The 18,162-nt window shown below is 51.9% G+C and overlaps 2 protein-coding genes across 3 annotated transcripts in view; one reads left to right on the top strand and one right to left on the bottom strand.

Moving 5' to 3' along the window:
- Nucleotides 1-17,706, bottom strand: part of MAPRE3 (microtubule associated protein RP/EB family member 3) — an 80,976-nt gene extending 63,270 nt beyond the window's left edge. For both annotated transcript variants that reach the window (XM_044288968.1, XM_044288972.1), the window contains exon 1: nt 17,578-17,706. The gene's annotated coding sequence lies outside the window, so the exon portion shown is untranslated. The remainder of the gene's footprint in view (nt 1-17,577) is intronic.
- LOC122935199 (extensin-like) lies at nt 2,613-5,069 on the top strand. Its single transcript, XM_044290962.1, has one exon. It carries the CDS (start codon nt 2,613-2,615, stop codon nt 5,067-5,069), a length of 2,457 nt encoding a protein of 818 aa, XP_044146897.1.
- Nucleotides 17,707-18,162: the final 456 nt, after the last annotated feature.

Below are 18,162 nucleotides of genomic sequence, written 5' to 3'. Positions count from 1 at the left end.
TCGCTCCAATCCTCGCGCTTGCTCATTATTCCTGCTTTCAATATATCAACTTCCAGAACTGACTGTTCACTTGCTGCCTGAATTATCTCCCCCGACAGGTGCCATTGTCCCCAGGTGATCAGTGTCATTCACGTCACCCGGTAGTGGTTTTATTGTTATGGCTGATGGCTTCACTCTCTTGAAAGCATACTCCTTTCCTGAAATCCTCTGTGCTGCTGGAGAAAGCAGCCCTTTAACACTGGCTACATGTGATACATGAATGGGGAGTATATTAAGTATGGCACAACACTTGGCAGCGAGCGCCGATGCCCCCGGGCACCAGTTATAGAACAATGTGGTACTGTCAGCGGGCGCCCACTGATCACCTGACACAATGGTATCAGATGGAGAGGCAGATCTCGTCAGGAATACACACAGGAGAGCGTCACCAGGCTGTCCGTCAGCAGAATACTGCCGCCATGTACCGCAGCCCGCAGACACTGTGGTCACCTTGCTGATGCCAGATCCTGGACGAGCCTCCAGACCTTACAGTTATCCTGGAAATGCAGCTCTGGATGTGACTGGAGTATATGACGTAACAAGTGACATTCGTCTCCATCCACCAGGCGGTACACATCACACCGCACTCCACCATCTATCGCACTGAACAGTATTTGCAGGGTCATCACCACCATCAGATCCACTGATCCGCACACAATGCTGAGGATTATACTCAGTCCTGATTCTGCTGGAAACTTCCCTGCTGTTCGCACTCAGATCAACAGCCACGCTGCAGCTCCTGAGCAGATTGTAAGCTCTTCAGCCCAGAATCCTGAAGGGTATGCTCCCAGGCTCCAGATGGACCACATGTACCTTCTGTCCTCTTCCTGCCCCAGTGACAGTGCCCCTTATAACAGTGACATCCACAGTGCCCCTTATAACAGTGACATCCACAGTGCCCCCATAACAGTGACATCCACAGTGCCCCTTATAACAGTGACATCCACAGCGCCCCCATAACAGTGACATCCACAGTGCCCCCATAACAGTGACATCCACAGTGCCCCCATAACAGTGACATCCACAGCGCCCCCATAACAGTGACATCCACAGTGCCCCCATAACAGTGACATCCACAGTGCCCCCATAACAGTGACATCCACAGCGCCCTCATAACAGTGACATCCACAGCGCCCCCATAACAGTGACATCCACAGTGCCCCCATAACAGTGACATCCACAGTGCCCCCATAACAGTGACATCCACAGTGCCCCCATAACAGTGACATCCACAGTGCCCCCATAACAGTGACATCCACAGCGCCCCCATAACAGTGACATCCACAGCGCCCCCATAACAGTGACATCCACAGCGCCCCCATAACAGTGACATCCACAGCGCCCCCCATAACAGTGACATCCACAGCGCCCCCATAACAGTGACATCCACAGCGCCCCCATAACAGTGACATCCACAGTGCTCCCATAACAGTGACATCCACAGCGCCCCCATAACAGTGACATCCACAGTGCCCCCATAACAGTGAAATCCACAGTGCCCCCCATAACAGTGACATCCACAGTGCCCCCCATAACAGTGACATCCACAGTGCTCCCATAACAGTGACATCCACAATGCTCCCATAACAGTGACATCCACAATGCTCCCATAACAGTGACATCCACAATGCTCCCATAACAGTGACATCCACAGTGCCCCCATAACAGTAACATCCACAGCGCCCCCATAACAGCGACATCCACAGCGCCCCCATTACAGTGACATCCACAGTGCCCCCATAACGGTAACATCCACAGTGCCCCCATAACAGTGACATCCACAGCGCCCCCATAACAGTGACATCCACAGTGCCCCCATAACAGTGACATCCACAGTGCTCCCATAACAGTGACATCCACAGTGCCCCCATAACAGTGACATCCACAGCGCCCCATGACAGTAACATCCACAGTGCCCCCATAACGGTAACATCCACAGTGCCCCCATAACAGTGACATCCACAGTGCCCCCATAACGGTAACATCCACAGTGCCCCCATAACGGTAACATCCACAGTACCCCCATAACGGTAACATCCACAGTGCCCCCATAACAGTGACATCCACAGCGCCCCCATAACAGTGACATCCACAGTGCCCCCCATAACAGTGACATCCACAGCGCCCCATGACAGTGACATCCACAGCGCCCCCATTACTTTCACACACACACCATGAAAAAACAGCATCTGTAGAACCACATCACCCAGAATTCCCTGACAGGCAGATCACCAGACTGTTGCCTGGTACAGGATTGTGGATCTTTTCAACTGTAAAGCCGTCCTTAGGACACAGGAGCCCCCCGTCATACCGCCCGTTCTCACAGGACACAGGAGCCCCCCGCCATACCGCCTGTTCTCACAGGACACAGGAGCCCCCCGCCATGCCCCCCGTTCTCACAGGACACAGGAGCCCCCCGCCATACCACCCGTTCTCACAGGACACAGGAGCCCCCCGCCATACCACCCGTTCTCACAGGACACAGGAGCCCCCCGCCATACCGCCTGTTCTCACAGGACACAGGAGCCCCCCGCCATACCGCCCATTCTCACAGGACACAGGAGCCCCCCGCCATGGCGCCCGTTCTCACAGGACACAGGAGCCCCCCGCCATACCACCCGTTCTCACAGGACACAGGAGCCCCCCGCCATACCGCCCGTTCTCACAGGACACAGGAGCCCCCCGCCATACCGCCCATTCTCACAGGACACAGGAGCCCCCCGCCATACCACCCGTTCTCACAGGACACAGGAGCCCCCCGCCATACCACCCGTTCTCACAGGACACAGGTGCCCCCCGCCATGCCGCCCGTCCTCACAGGACACAGGAGCCCCCCGCCATACCGCCCGTTCTCACAGGACACAGGAGCCCCCCGCCATACCGACCATTCTCACAAGACACAGGAGCCCCCCGCCATGGCGCCCGTTCTCACAGGACACAGGAGCCCCCCGCCATACCACCCGTTCTCACAGGACACAGGAGCCCCCCGCCATACCGCCCGTTCTCACAGGACACAGGAGCCCCCCGCCATACCGCCCACTCTCACAGGACACAGGAGCCCCCCGCCATACCACCCGTTCTCACAGGACACAGGAGCCCCCCGCCATGCCGCCCGTCCTCACAGGACACAGGAGCCCCCCGCCATACCGCCCGTTCTCACAGGACACAGGAGCCCCCCGCCATGCCGCCCGTTCTCACAGGACACAGGAGCCCCCCGCCATACCGCCCACTCTCACAGGACACAGGAGCCCCCCGCCATACCACCCGTTCTCACAGGACACAGGAGCCCCCCGCCATGCCGCCCGTCCTCACAGGACACAGGAGCCCCCCGCCATACCGCCCGTTCTCACAGGACACAGGAGCCCCCCGCCATGCCGCCCGTTCTCACAGGACACAGGAGCCCCCCGCCATGCCGCCCGTTCTCACAGGACACAGGAGCCCCCCGCCATGCCGCCCATTCTCACAGGACACAGGAGCCCCCCGCCATGGCGCCCGTTCTCACAGGACACAGGAGCCACCCGCCATACCACCCGTTCTCACAGGACACAGGAGCCCCCCGCCATACCGCCCGTTCTCACAGGACACAGGAGCCCCCCGCCATACCGCCCATTCTCACAGGACACAGGAGCCCCCCGCCATACCACCCGTTCTCACAGGACACAGGAGCCCCCCGCCATACCGCCCATTCTCACAGGACACAGGAGCCCCCCGCCATGGCGCCCGTTCTCACAGGACACAGGAGCCCCCCGCCATACCACCCGTTCTCACAGGACACAGGAGCCCCCCGCCATACCGCCCGTTCTCACAGGACACAGGAGCCCCCCGCCATACCGCCCATTCTCACAGGACACAGGAGCCCCCCGCCATACCACCCGTTCTCACAGGACACAGGAGCCCCCCGCCATGCCGCCCGTTCTCACAGGACACAGGAGCCCCCCGCCATGCCGTCCGTTCTCACAGGACACAGGAGCCCCCCGCCATGCCGCCCGTTCTCACAGGACACAGGAGCCCCCCGCCATACCTCCCGTTCTCACAGGACCCAGGAGCCCCCCGCCATACCACCCGTTCTCACAGGACACAGGAGCCCCCCGCCATACCGCCCGTTCTCACAGGACACAGGAGCCCCCCGCCATACCGCCCACTCTCACAGGACACAGGAGCCCCCCGCCATACCGCCCACTCTCACAGGACACAGGAGCCCCCCGCCATACCACCCGTTCTCACAGGACACAGGAGCCCCCCGCCATGCCGCCCGTCCTCACAGGACACAGGAGCCCCCCGCCATACCGCCCGTTCTCACAGGACACAGGAGCCCCCCGCCATGCCGCCCGTTCTCACAGGACACAGGAGCCCCCCGCCATGCCGCCCGTTCTCACAGGACACAGGAGCCCCCCGCCATACCGCCCACTCTCACAGGACACAGGAGCCCCCCGCCATACCACCCGTTCTCACAGGACACAGGAGCCCCCCGCCATGCCGCCCGTCCTCACAGGACACAGGAGCCCCCCGCCATACCGCCCGTTCTCACAGGACACAGGAGCCCCCCGCCATGCCGCCCGTTCTCACAGGACACAGGAGCCCCCCGCCATGCCGTCCGTTCTCACAGGACACAGGAGCCCCCCGCCATGCCGCCCGTTCTCACAGGACACAGGAGCCCCCCGCCATACCACCCGTTCTCACAGGACACAGGAGCCCCCCGCCATACCGCCCGTTCTCACAGGACACAGGAGCCCCCCGCCATACCGCCCATTCTCACAAGACACAGGAGCCCCCCGCCATACCACCCGTTCTCACAGGACACAGGAGCCCCCCGCCATGCCGCCCGTCCTCACAGGACACAGGAGCCCCCCGCCATACCGCCTGTTCTCACAGGACACAGGAGCCCCCCGCCATGCCGCCCGTTCTCACAGGACACAGGAGCCCCCCGCCATACCACCCGTTCTCACAGGACAAAGGAGCCCCCCGCCATCGCCATACCACCCGTTCTCACAGGACACAGCCCACTAGGCCAGAAGCCTAAGAGAGAGTAGAAGAGTGCAGGAGGTCCCTGAGGAGCTGGCTGCACAGGCTCTCAGGCGGTGTGACTACACTATCACGCACCCCTAGGCCGAGCCACAGCCGGAACGTTGACTTCAATATGACCACCTGAGCCCAGAAGCCAGGGACAGGCTGCAGCTGGGGACGCCAGTGGCCTGCATCACAGATGCCAGCCGGAAGCTGGCATTGGAGGAAGCTGGTAGTAGGGGGTCACTATGGGGGGGGACTATAAGTACTAGAGGGCACTACAGTGGGAGCAACTATAAGTACTAGGGGGAACTGCAGGGGGCCACTAAAAGTGCCTGGGGTATTACAGGGGGGGGCAACTATAAGTACTGGGGGCACTACGGGGGGGCTGGGCTACTTTAAGTACTGGAGGGCACTACAGAGGTCCACTATAAGTACTGGGGTCACTACAGGAAGGCTACTATAGGTACTGGGCTCACAACGGGGGAGGGGCACTATAAGTACTAGAGGGTACTATAAGTACTGGGGGGCAGTACAGAGGGGTCACTATAGGTACTAGGGACACTATGGGGGCCACTATAATTACTAGGGAGCACTACAGGGGGGCCACTATAAGTACTAGAGACACTTTGGGGTGATGTATGCCTACTGGGGTCATTATTATTATTGGGCTCAATATGAGGGGCACCTCTCCTAATAGGGGAATGTGGTGCCGATTGCTGCTGTCCACATACAGTTGTGTTCAAAATAATAGCAGTCAGACATCACTAACCTGATCAATCACTGTTTTTGGTAGAAATGATATTTCTACACGGCAAATAATTTACTAGCAGGTGTAGTAGAGTAATAGAAACCCAACAGACCCAACAGTCAGGACATGCATGCTGCCGATTCTCACTTATTAAAAGGGGCATGTTCAAAATAACAGCAGTGTGGAGTTCAATGAGTGAGGTCATTCATTCTTTGAAAAACAGGTGGCAATTATTGCCCTTATTTAAGGAAGGAAGGCAGCAAATGTACATGCTGGTTACAGTGCGTTTCAGAAGAACAGCGTACCTTGATTAAAAAGTTGATTAGAGAAGGGAAACCATATAAAGAAGTGCAGAAAATGATAGGCTGCTTGGCTAAAATGATCGCAAATGCTTTAAAATGGCAACCAAAACCTGAAAGACGTGGAAGAAAGCGAAAAACTACCATTCAAATGGATAGAAGAATGGCAAGGACTCAGCCAACAATCAGCTCCAGGAAGATAACAGAAGGTGTAAAGTTCCCTGTGAGTACTGTTACTATTAGAAGAGGCCTATGTGAAGCCAAGCGATCTGCCAGAAGCCCCCGCAAAGTCCCAGACGTGCTGAAGAGGTTACAATCTGCCAAAGAGCACAGCGACGGCCTAAAGAGACATTTTGTGGAACATTTTTGTTCTTTTTGGGTCTAGTGGCCGGAGACAGTTTGTCAGACGACCCCCAAACACTGAATACAAGCCACAGTACACTGTGAAGCATGGTGGACAAGCGTCATGCTATGGGGATGTGTCTCATACTACGGTGTTGGGCCTATTTATCGCAGACCAGGGATCATGGATCAGTCTGAATCCATCAGAATACTGGAAGAGGTCATGCTGCCTTATGCCGAAGAGGAAATGCCCTTGAAATGGGTGTTCCAACAAGACAAGGACCCCAAACTCACCAGTAAACGGGCAACATCTTGGTTCCAGACCAACAAGATTGATGTTATGGAGCGGCCGGCCCAATCCCCGGATCTTAATCCAATAGAAAACTTGTGGGCAAAACCAAGAAATAGAGAAGAACTGTGGAATGTCGTCCAATCATCCTGGGCTGGAGAACCTGGTCACAGGGGCAGAAGGTGGTGACTCCAAGCACCACAGACGTCCAGCAGATCTCAGAAATATTAGTGAAGTGATTCAGAGGAAAGCAAAATCTTCAAACATTTCTCAGTTTATATAGAGAATGTTTGAGTTTGTAAAGAAGAATACAAACACTGCTATTTTTAACAGTCTAATATTCACTTTTCTTAAAAAAAAATGTAGAGGAACAACACTAATTTGATATATTTTTCTTCATGTTTTGATTTGGAAAAGAATGTGTAGTGTTCCCAATGCATTTGTGTGTATGGAAATAGAATGATTTTAAGCTTTATTCACTTTTTTAACCCTTTAAGCACACATGACATAGCTGTACGTCATGGGTCCAATCCCTCAACATGGCGCCCTCTCGCACGTGCAGCGGGCGCCTTAGCCGCAGGGTTTCTTCTATTTTAAATAGCAGAGACCCGCGGCACATGTATGCAATCAGCCATAAGGGTGATCGCATACATCTTACTCTTCAGATGCCGTGGTCAAATGTGGCCACGGCATCTGCGCGCTTCCGGTCCGGTAACAGCTTTCCCCGGCTGAGATCAGGGAACCTGTTACCTTGCACTAATTGACCGAAGCCTCAAGCAGGCTTCCGAGTCCATTAGATGTATATATCAATACAGGCCACTAGGTGGCAGCCTTGTATTGATATAGTGCAAATGAAGTCTTCAATGGTGGCCATCACTGAATACTATGGGCAATGGAATGATTGCCAGTTATTGTCACCCAAGGTCACTTAAAAAAAAAGTAAAAAAATTATTTTACAAATTATATATATATAAAAAGTTCAAAATCACCCTCAAACATCATGGGCATCGCCACGTGCGAAAATGCCGATACTAATAAAATATAACAATATTAATGGCATACGGCAAAAGGCGTAGCGGGGGAAAAAATAAAAACAGCCAATTTGCAATTTTTTGTCACTTCAACTACCCAATAATTTTTTAATAAAAAGTGATCAAAAAGTTGCACACACTTAAAATTGGGATTGCTGAAAAGAACAGACCGTCCTGCAAAAAATGAGCCCTCACACAGCCTCAAAAAAGTTATAGGGGTCAGAATATGGTTAAGAAAAAAAAATGTTTTTCCTCAAAGGTTTTAATTTTTTTTTTCGTATTAAAACGCAAGAACAATTATACTAGTGTGGTATCGTTGGAACCGTACGGACCTGAAGAATGAAGATAACAGGTCAGTTTTACCGCATAGTGTAGAGTGTAAAAAAAAATAATATATAAAAACCTTTATATCATAATATTTTTTTTTTTTATTCTACCCCATGTGGAAGTACAACTTGTCCCGCAAAAAATAAGCCCTCATAAGGCTATGTGAATGGAAAAATAATATAATAAGTTAGAACTATGGGAAGGCGAGGAGTGAAAAACGCAAAAAATGGAAAATCCCAGGGTCCTTAAAGGGTTAAACACACTGCTATTATTTTGAACACAAATGTATCCCCTTAGCATTTGGCCTTGGGCCCCAGATCCTTTGAAGCCCTGGCAACGTCCCTAGGTACTGGTCGCATTAGCAGTGTTATGGTTGCCATGGACACAGTGGCGTCTAAGGCTACTTTTACATCAGAGTTTTCCTTTCCGGCAGAGGATCACAAAACGCTTCAGTTGTGTCCCATTTATTGTCAAAACGGAGCGCAGCGCAGCGGAAGGCTTTCCGTTAGGCTTTGTGGTGTTCCCAAGCCGGGCAGAAAAATGCTGCAAGCAGCGTTACTGTGTGCGGCATGGAAAACGGAACATGGCGGCATAAAATAAACAGGTAAGGCCTCTTGCACACGACCATTGTTTTGGTCCGCATCCGAGCCGCAGTTTTTGTGGCTCGGATGCAAACCCATTCACTTCAATGGGGCCGCAAAAGATGGATGTCCGTGCCGTTCCGCAAATTGCAGAACGCACACGGACGCCATCCGTGTTTTGCAGATCCGCAATTTGAGGACCGCAAAACACACAAAGGTCGTGTGCATAAGGCCTAGGTCAATGGTGTCGGATCAGTTTTTTTCAAAACACAAAAAAACGGATCCAGCGTTCATTTACTTCTTACAATGGTATTTGATGCCGGATCCGGCACATTCATTTTCAATATAATGCGACCAGTTCTGAACGGATGCCGCCAGTTCTATTAGTCAAACGGGTGCGATCCTCTGCAGATGTGAAAGTAGCATAAGAGGTGGAGCCAACGCCTGGCTCCTCCTATCACTGCACTGTGTGAGGTAAGTGACCATCAGATCCAGCAGGAGACTGAGGCAAGTGACCATCAGATCCAGCAGGAGACTCAGGCAAGTGACCATCAGATCCAGCAGGAGACTGAGGCAAGTGACCATCAGATCCAGCAGGAGACTGAGGCAAGTGACCATCAGATCCAGCAGGAGACTGAGGCAAGTGACCATCAGATCCAGCAGGAGACTGAGGCAAGTGACCATCAGATCCAGCAGGAGACTGAGGCAAGTGACCATCAGATCCAGCAGGAGACTGAGGCAAGTGACCATCAGATCCAGCAGAAGACTGAGGCAAGTGACCATCAGATCCAGCAGGAGACTGAGGCAAGTGACCATCAGATCCAGCAGGAGACTGAGGCAAGTGACCATCAGATCCAGCAGGAGACTGAGGCAAGTGACCATCAGATCCAGCAGGAGACTGAGGCAAGTGACCATCAGATCCAGCAGGAGACTGAGGCAAGTGACCATCAGATCCAGCAGGAGACTGAGGCAAGTGACCATCAGATCCAGCAGGAGACTGAGGCAAGTGACCATCAGATCCAGCAGGAGACTGAGGCAAGTGACCATCAGATCCAGCAGGAGACTGAGGCAAGTGACCATCAGATCCAGCAGGAGACTGAGGCAAGTGACCATCAGATCCAGCAGGAGACTGAGGCAAGTGACCATCAGATCCAGCAGGAGACTGAGGCAAGTGACCATCAGATCCAGCAGGAGACTGAGGCAAGTGACCATCAGATCCAGCAGGAGACTGAGGCAAGTGACCATCAGATCCAGCAGGAGACTGAGGCAAGTGACCATCAGATCCAGCAGGAGACTGAGGTAAGTGACCATCAGATCCAGCAGGAGACTGAGGTAAGGCTACTTTCACACTAGTGTTGTCTACTGGATCCGGCAGGGTTGAGAAAAAACGCTTCCGTTACTGATAATCCAAGCGTCTGCATCACCTAACACTCACTCACTTACCTGGGCCGTATGGGCAATTACAGGAGCGTGAGGCCGACTCACAGTCACCTCACCAGTTACCTCCAGCATGTAGCCATGCCAGTAATGGGAGGAGGGAGGAGTCTGCGAGTCCCACTCCAGACTGGCTGATATGGCCCAGGCCTCACAGGTCACCTACATGTGGTCTGTAGATGGAAGACAGGCTCATTTACATTGGAGTTTATTCACCTCCAGACATCTCTATATATACAAACTGAAAAGAATGGCGCGGTATTAGCAGGAGGTGCTCAGACCCACATGCAGTCGTGCATATATACAGGGGAGCAGATCCTGCACTTGTGGCCCGTTGCTAATGACGATCCCCAGCTCTCCATCTACAGGCCACATTTAGGTGACCTGTGAGGCCTGGGCCATATCAGCCAGTCTGGAGTGGGACTCGCAGCCTCCTCCCTCCTCCCATTGCTGGCATGGCTACATGCTGGAGGTGACTAGTGAGTGGTCTGTGAGTCGGACTCATGCCCCACTGGCTCCTGGTATCGCCCACATGGCACAGGTAGATGAGTGTTAGGTCCCGAGCTACTTGAGAAACCTTGGCGCGGTGCCCGGGCTCAGACATGTCCTCCACCGTAGGACATGTTGGCTAATCTCTAAATTGTATCATCAGTTTGAGGGTTAAGGCTATTTTCACACTTGCGTTCGGTGCGGATCCGTCTGGTATCTGTACAGACGGATCCGCACCTATACTGCAAACGCTTAGATCCGTTCAGAACGGATCTGTTTGCAAACGGATCCGTCCAGACTTTACATTGAAAGTCAATGGGGGACGGATCCGTTTGAAAAATGCACCATATTGTGTCACCTTTGAACGGATCCGCCCCCATTGACTTCCATTGTAAGTCTGGACTGTTCCGTTTGGCTCCGCACGGCCAGGCGGACCCCCGAACGCTGCAAGCTGCGTTCAGGTGTCCGCCTGCTGAGCGGAGCGGAGGACAAACGCTGCCAGACTGAGGCATTCTGAGCGGATCCGCATCCACTCAGAATGCATTAGGGCTGGACGGATCCGTTCGGGGCCGCTTGTGAGAGCCTTCAAACGGAACTCACAAGCGGAGCCCCGAACGCAAGTGTGAAAGTAGCCTTAGTCAGACCGCAGAGTGCACCTGTCTCTGCTATTGTTATACTGTTCAGTTGTGTCCCCATTGACAATGAATAGGGACAAAACTGAAGCGTTTTTTTTTTCTGGTATTGAGCCCCTATGACTGAACTCAATACCGGAAAACTAAAACGCTAGTGTGAAAGTACTCTGAGTTCTCCATGATGTCATGGGGCACAAGAATCCCCATATAACGCCACCTGTGAGAGCGGGAAATTATCATATGTGTCACATATGTATATTACCTGTGAGGGGTTATCAGATATTATCCGGTGATACCTGTGACATTATTACCTCTATATTACCTGTGAGGGGTTATCAGATATTAGCCGGTGATACCTGTGACATTATTACCTCTATATTACCTGTGAGGGGTTATCAGATATTATCCGTTGATACCTGTGACATTATTACCTCTATATTACCTGTGAAGGGTTATCAGATATTATCCGGTGATACCTGTGATATTATTACCTCTATATTACCTGTGAGAGGTTATCAGATATTAGCCGGTGATACCTGTGACATTATTACCTCTATATTACCTGTGAGGGGTTATCAGATATTAGCCGGTGATACCTGTGACATTATTACCTCTATATTACCTGTGAGGGGTTATCAGATATTAGCCGGTGATACCTGTGACATTATTACCTCTATATTACCTGTGAGGGGTTATCAGATATTAACCCGGTGATACCTGTGATATTATTACCTCTATATTACCTGTGAGGGGTTATCAGACATTATCCAGTGATACCTGTGATATTATTACCTCTATATTACCTGTGAGGGGTTATTAGATATTAGCCGGTGATACCTGTGACATTATTACCTCTATATTACCTGTGAGGGGTTATCAGATATTATCCGGTGATACCTGTGATATTATTACCTGTATATTACCTGTGAGGGGTTATCAGATATTATCCGGTGATACCTGTGATATTATTACCTGTATATTACCTGTGAGGGGTTATCAGACATTATCCGGTGATAACTGCGATATTATTACCTCTATATTACCTGTGAGGGGTTATCAGACATTATCCGGTTATACCTGTGATATTATTACCTCTATATTACCTGTGAGGGGGTTATCAGACATTATCCGGTGATACCTGTGATATTATTACCTCTATATTACCTGTGAGGGGTTATCAGACATTATCCTGTGATACCTGTGATATTATTACCTCTATATTACCTGTGAGGGGTTATCAGACATTATCCGGTGATACTTGTGATATTATTACCTCTATATTACCTGTGAGGGGTTATCAGACATTATCCGGTGATACCTGTGATAGTATTACCTCTATATTACTGTATATTACATGTGACAGGTTATCAGATATTATCTGGTAATACCTGTGATATAATTACCTCTATATTACCTGTGAGGGGTTATCAGATATTATCCGGTGATACCTGTGATATTATTACCTCTATTACTGTATATTACATGTGAGGGATTATCAGATATTATCTGGTGATACCTGTGATATTATTACCTGTATATTACATGTGAGGGGTTATCAGATATTAGCCGGTGATACCTGTGATATTATTACCTGTATATTACATGTGAGGGGTTATCAGATATTAACCCGGTGATACCTGTGATATTATTACCTGTATATTACATGTGAGGGGTTATCAGATATTAACCCGGTGATACCTGTGATATTATTACCTCTATATTACATGTGAGGGGTTATCAGACATTATCCGGTGATACCTATGATAGTATTACCTCTATATTACTGTATATTATAATTGAGGATTCAGGGGGATATCAGATACAGTATTAGGGATCATGCACACGGTAATTGTTGTTTTGCAGGGCGCAAATTGCGGATCCGGAAAACACGGATACCGGCCGTGTGCGTTCTGCATCTTGCGAAAGGGAACGGCCGGCCCATAATAGAACAGTCCTATCCTTGTCCATAATTCAGACAATAAAAAGACATGTTTTATTCTCTTTTTTTAAGGACTTACAGACATGGAACGTACACTACTGTTTTTGCGGCGGCCCCATTGAAATTAATAGTTCTGCGTACATGAGCCCTTATCCAATATTACTATCATCTTGAAGTACGCATATCACTATTGTGTATTACTAGTTAGAGTAAGAGGAGCATCTGGAGTATAAGGGTATTAGCCCCTCCTGTATAATCTACTATCATTCAGTATGTTTTGACACGTGCCTCAAATTGAGGTTTTCTGTTTATACGTGGCGTCGTGTGTGGCATGTAGTGCAGCTCACTGCCATTGGTGGAAATCTTAAAAGCTATGGACACCTTCGGAGCAATTTTTTTAATTCATGCATTTTACTCATTTTTGGCTAAAAATATTATTTTATTGTCTTTATAAAAAAAATGTCAGTAGTTTTTGTGATAAATAGGGTCAATTGGGAAACTGTCGCTCTTGAGTTCTGTCAGCTGACGGCTCATGTGAAGCCTCATCTCTGATCTTCTGACCTCATAAACTGATAAGAATATGGCTTAGTGAGTGTTTGAGGTCCGGAGATCAGAATTAATACTTCATATGAGACGTCAGCTGACGGAACTCAGGAGGGACAGTCTGCAAATAGACTGCTTTTTAACCCCATGTATCACAAAAACTGCTGGACGTATTTAATAAAGACCATTGAAAAAATGATTTTTTTTTAGTCCAAAATGAGTAAAATGCAATCAGAAAAAATTGCCCCAAAGGTGTCTTCAGGCCTCGCCTTGTCTTTGATTTCGCACATACTGCCCCCTGCCAGGAGTTTTCCTTCCCTATAGTTGATGACCGATTGTCCGCCATTGCTACCTCATTACCATAGCGTTTGCCTATAGATATATTGACCCCTAGTTGACAGGTCACAGCCAGCGTCTAATCCACTGGATCAAACTGTTTCGATCGTCAGAATGATCACATTCGGTTTGCAAAATTATTCACACCCCTCCATGTTTCCTGGGGTTGATATAGCAAGATTGCCCCCACCAGTGGTTTCCGATAATCATCAATATAATAATGACTGCCTAAGGTTGTCCTCGTATTTAATCCTAAATTACAGAGATCACAGCTGATGTGTTTCCATGGTAACTGACTGTAAACGCTCCCCGCGCAGTCTCATCCTGACGTCACATTCTCTTCCGTCCGGTCCTCATTTCTTACTGGGAAATAATAGAGGAAAGGGCACCTGGCTGCAGGATCAGACTACACAGGAGTTGTTTGTAGTCTGTCACCATGGAGACACAACGCTTAACAGGTGCTGTCAGTACAAAACTCAAGAGATTTCTAACGCAGACTATTTCATGGGCGTGCCCTTTTAGATACAGTTAAGCAATAATACAATTTGGTTGCAGATACATGAAGATCCAGGAAAGGAGACGGATCCTGGGGACAGTGCAGTCGGAGAAACCATTCAATTAGCTCAACATTATATCAAAGTCACAGGAAAATACCTGACACTGGGCTGTGTGCACATTGTGCCGTGATATCGTACTGTACTGTGCTGTGCTGATAGCTGTGATATTATATTATGGTGTGTCAGGTTGTGCGGTGACCTGTGTTTCAGATTGTGCGGTGACCTGTGTGTCAGATTGTGCGGTGACCTGTGTGTCAGGTTGTGCGGTGCCTGTGTGTCACGTTGTGCAGAGATGCTGTATCATGTTGTCAGTTTGTGCGGTGCCTGTGTGTCAGGTTGTGCGGTGCCTGTGTGTCAGGTTGTGCGGTGCCTGTGTGTCAGGTTGTGCGGTGCCTGTGTGTCAGGTTGTGCGGTGCCTGTGTGTCAGGTTGTGCAGAGATGCTGTGTCATGTTGTCAGGTTGTGCAGAGATGCTGTGTATCAGGTTGTGCAGAGATGCTGTGTATCAGGTTGTGCGGTGCCTGTGGGTCAGGTTGTGCGGTGCCTGTGGGTCAGGTTGTGCGGTGCCTGTGGGTCAGGTTGTGCGGTGCCTGTGGGTCAGGTTGTGCGGTGCCTGTGGGTCAGGTTGTGCGGTGCCTGTGGGTCAGGTTGTGCGGTGCCTGTGGGTCAGGTTGTGCAGAGATGCGGTGTCATGTTGTCAGGTTGTGCTCTGCCTGTGTGTCAGGTTGTGCTCTGCCTGTGTGTCAGGTTGTGCGGTGCCTGTGTGTCAGGTTGTGCGGTGCCTGTGTGTCAGGTTGTGCGGTGCCTGTGTGTCAGGTTGTGCGGTGCCTGTGTGTCAGGTTGTGCAGAGATGCTGTGTCATGTTGTCACGTTGTGCGGTGCCTGGGTGTCACGTTGTGCGGTGCCTGGGTGTCACGTTGTGCGGTGCCTGGGTGTCACGTTGTGCGGTGCCTGTGTGACAGGTTGTGTGGTGCCTGTGTGTCAGGTTGTGCGGTGCCTGTGTGACAGGTTGTGCGGTGCCTGTGTGTCACGTTGTGCGGTGCCTGTGTGTCACGTTGTGCAGAGATGCTGTGTCATGTTGTCAGTTTGTGCAGTGCCTGTGTGTCAGTTTGTGCGGTGCCTGTGTGTCAGGTTGTGCGGTGCCTGTGTGTCAGGTTGTGCGGTGCCTGTGTGTCAGGTTGTGTGGTGCCTGTGTGTCAGGTTGTGCGGTGCCTGTGTGTCACGTTGTGCGGTGCCTGTGTGTCACGTTGTGCGGTGCCTGTGTGTCACGTTGTGCAGAGATGCTGTGTGTCACGTTGTGCAGAGATGCTGTGTGTCAGGTTGTGCAGTGCCTGTGTGTCAGGTTGTGCAGTGCCTGTGTGTCAGGTTGTGCGGTGCCTGTGTGTCAGGTTGTGCAGTGCCTGTGTGTCAGGTTGTGCAGTGCCTGTGTGTCAGGTTGTGCAGTGCCTGTGTGTCAGTTTGTGCGGTGCCTGTGTGTCACGTTGTGCGGTGCCTGTGTGTCAGGTTGTGCAGAGATGCTGTGTGTCAGGTTGTGCAGTGCCTGTGTGTCAGGTTGTGCAGTGCCTGTGTTACAGGTTGTGCGGTGCCTGTGTTACAGGTTGTGCGGTGCCTGTGTTACAGGTTGTGCGGTGCCTGTGCGACAGGTTGTGCGGTGCCTGTGTGACAGGTTGTGCGGTGCCTGTGTGTCAGGTTGTGCGGTGCCTGTGTGTCACGTTGTGCGGTGCCTGTGTGTCAGGTTGTGCAGAGATGCTGTGTGTCAGGTTGTGCAGTGCCTGTGTGTCAGGTTGTGCGGTGCCTGTGTGTCAGGTTGTGCGGTGCCTGTGTATCACGTTGTGCAGAGATGCTGTGTCATGTTGTCAGGTTGTGCGGTGCCTGTGTGTCAGGTTGTGCGGTGCCTGTGTGTCAGGTTGTGCGGTGCCTGGGTGTCAGGTTGTGCGGTGCCTGGGTGTCAGGTTGTGCGGTGCCTGTGTGTCAGGTTGTGCGGTGCCTGTGTGTCAGGTTGTGCAGAGATGCTGTGTCATGTTGTCAGGTTGTGCGGTGCCTGTGTGTCACGTTGTGCGGTGCCTGTGTGTCAGGTTGTGCGGTGCCTGTGTGTCAGTTTGTGCGGTGCCTGTGTGTCAGTTTGTGCGGTGCCTGTGTGTCACGTTGTGCGGTGCCTGTGTGTCAGGTTGTGCAGAGATGCTGTGTGTCAGGTTGTGCAGTGCCTGTGTGTCAGGTTGTGCGGTGCCTGTGTTACAGGTTGTGCGGTGCCTGTGTTACAGGTTGTGCGGTGCCTGTGCGACAGGTTGTGCGGTGCCTGTGTGACAGGTTGTGCGGTGCCTGTGTGTCAGGTTGTGCGGGGCCTGTGTGTCACGTTGTGCGGTGCCTGTGTGTCAGGTTGTGCAGAGATGCTGTGTGTCAGGTTGTGCAGTGCCTGTGTGTCAGGTTGTGCGGTGCCTGTGTGTCAGGTTGTGCAGAGATGCTGTGTGTCAGGTTGTGCGGTGCCTGTGTGTCAGGTTGTGCGGTGCCTGTGTATCACGTTGTGCAGAGATGCTGTGTCATGTTGTCAGGTTGTGCGGTGCCTGTGTGTCAGGTTGTGCGGTGCCTGTGTGTCAGGTTGTGCGGTGCCTGTGTATCACGTTGTGCAGAGATGCTGTGTCATGTTGTCAGGTTGTGCGGTGCCTGTGTGTCAGGTTGTGCGGTGCCTGGGTGTCAGGTTGTGCGGTGCCTGTGTGTCAGGTTGTGCGGTGCCTGTGTGTCAGGTTGTGCGGTGCCTGTGTGTCAGGTTGTGCGGTGCCTGTGTGTCAGGTTGTGCGGTGCCTGTGTATCACGTTGTGCAGAGATGCTGTGTCATGTTGTCAGGTTGTGCGGTGCCTGTGTGTCAGGTTGTGCGGTGCCTGGGTGTCAGGTTGTGCGGTGCCTGTGTGTCAGGTTGTGCGGTGCCTGTGTGTCAGGTTGTGCAGAGATGCTGTGTCATGCTGTCATGCTGTCAGGTCGTGCACGCACCGCGCTGTGTGGATCACGCCTCCTCCATACACCCGGCCTCCCGGCTCCCGGTTCGCTGGTCCCTGCTCCCCGCCTGTGGCACCGGATCCCGGTCAGGCCGCCGCAATGTGCGGCTTCAACTCACAGAAGACTGCGCATGTGCGAGACCGGAGCCGAGACTGGGCGGGAGGGGTGCGCTGGACGGGAGGGGGACGGAGGAGGGGGGGGCCACTGCAGAACGGGGGCATCTGAGGGATGGGGAGACACCGGAGAGGAGGACACTGGAAGGACGGGGGTACAGGGAGACGTGAGAGAAGAGGGGATACCGGAGGGGGGACACCTGAGGGATAGGGGAATATGGAAGACACCTGGGGGGATGGAATATAGAAGGATAGGCATAGGAGGGGGACACAAGAAGGAGAGACATGAGAGAAGAGGGGGCAACAGAGAGGAGAGGGGGACACAGGAAAGATGGGGGTACAGGAGGGGAGACACCTGAGGGACAGGGGAATATGGTAGACACCTGGGGGATGGAATATGGAAGAATAGTCATAGGAGGGGGAGACCTGAGGTGAGAGGGGGACACAAGAAGGATGGGGGTACAGG

The sequence above is a fragment of the Bufo gargarizans genome, chromosome 4 (genome assembly GCF_014858855.1).
Source record: "Bufo gargarizans isolate SCDJY-AF-19 chromosome 4, ASM1485885v1, whole genome shotgun sequence".
Taxonomy (NCBI): domain Eukaryota; kingdom Metazoa; phylum Chordata; class Amphibia; order Anura; family Bufonidae; genus Bufo; species Bufo gargarizans.
The sequence above is the reverse complement of the archived record's forward strand: the minus strand, read 5'-3'. Positions and strand labels throughout refer to the sequence as shown.

What these genes read in the sequence shown, in the direction of transcription:
- LOC122935199 (XM_044290962.1), top strand. Translation starts at nt 2,613, where the DNA reads ATGGCGCCCGTTCTCACAGGACACAGGAGCCCCCCGCCATACCACCCG.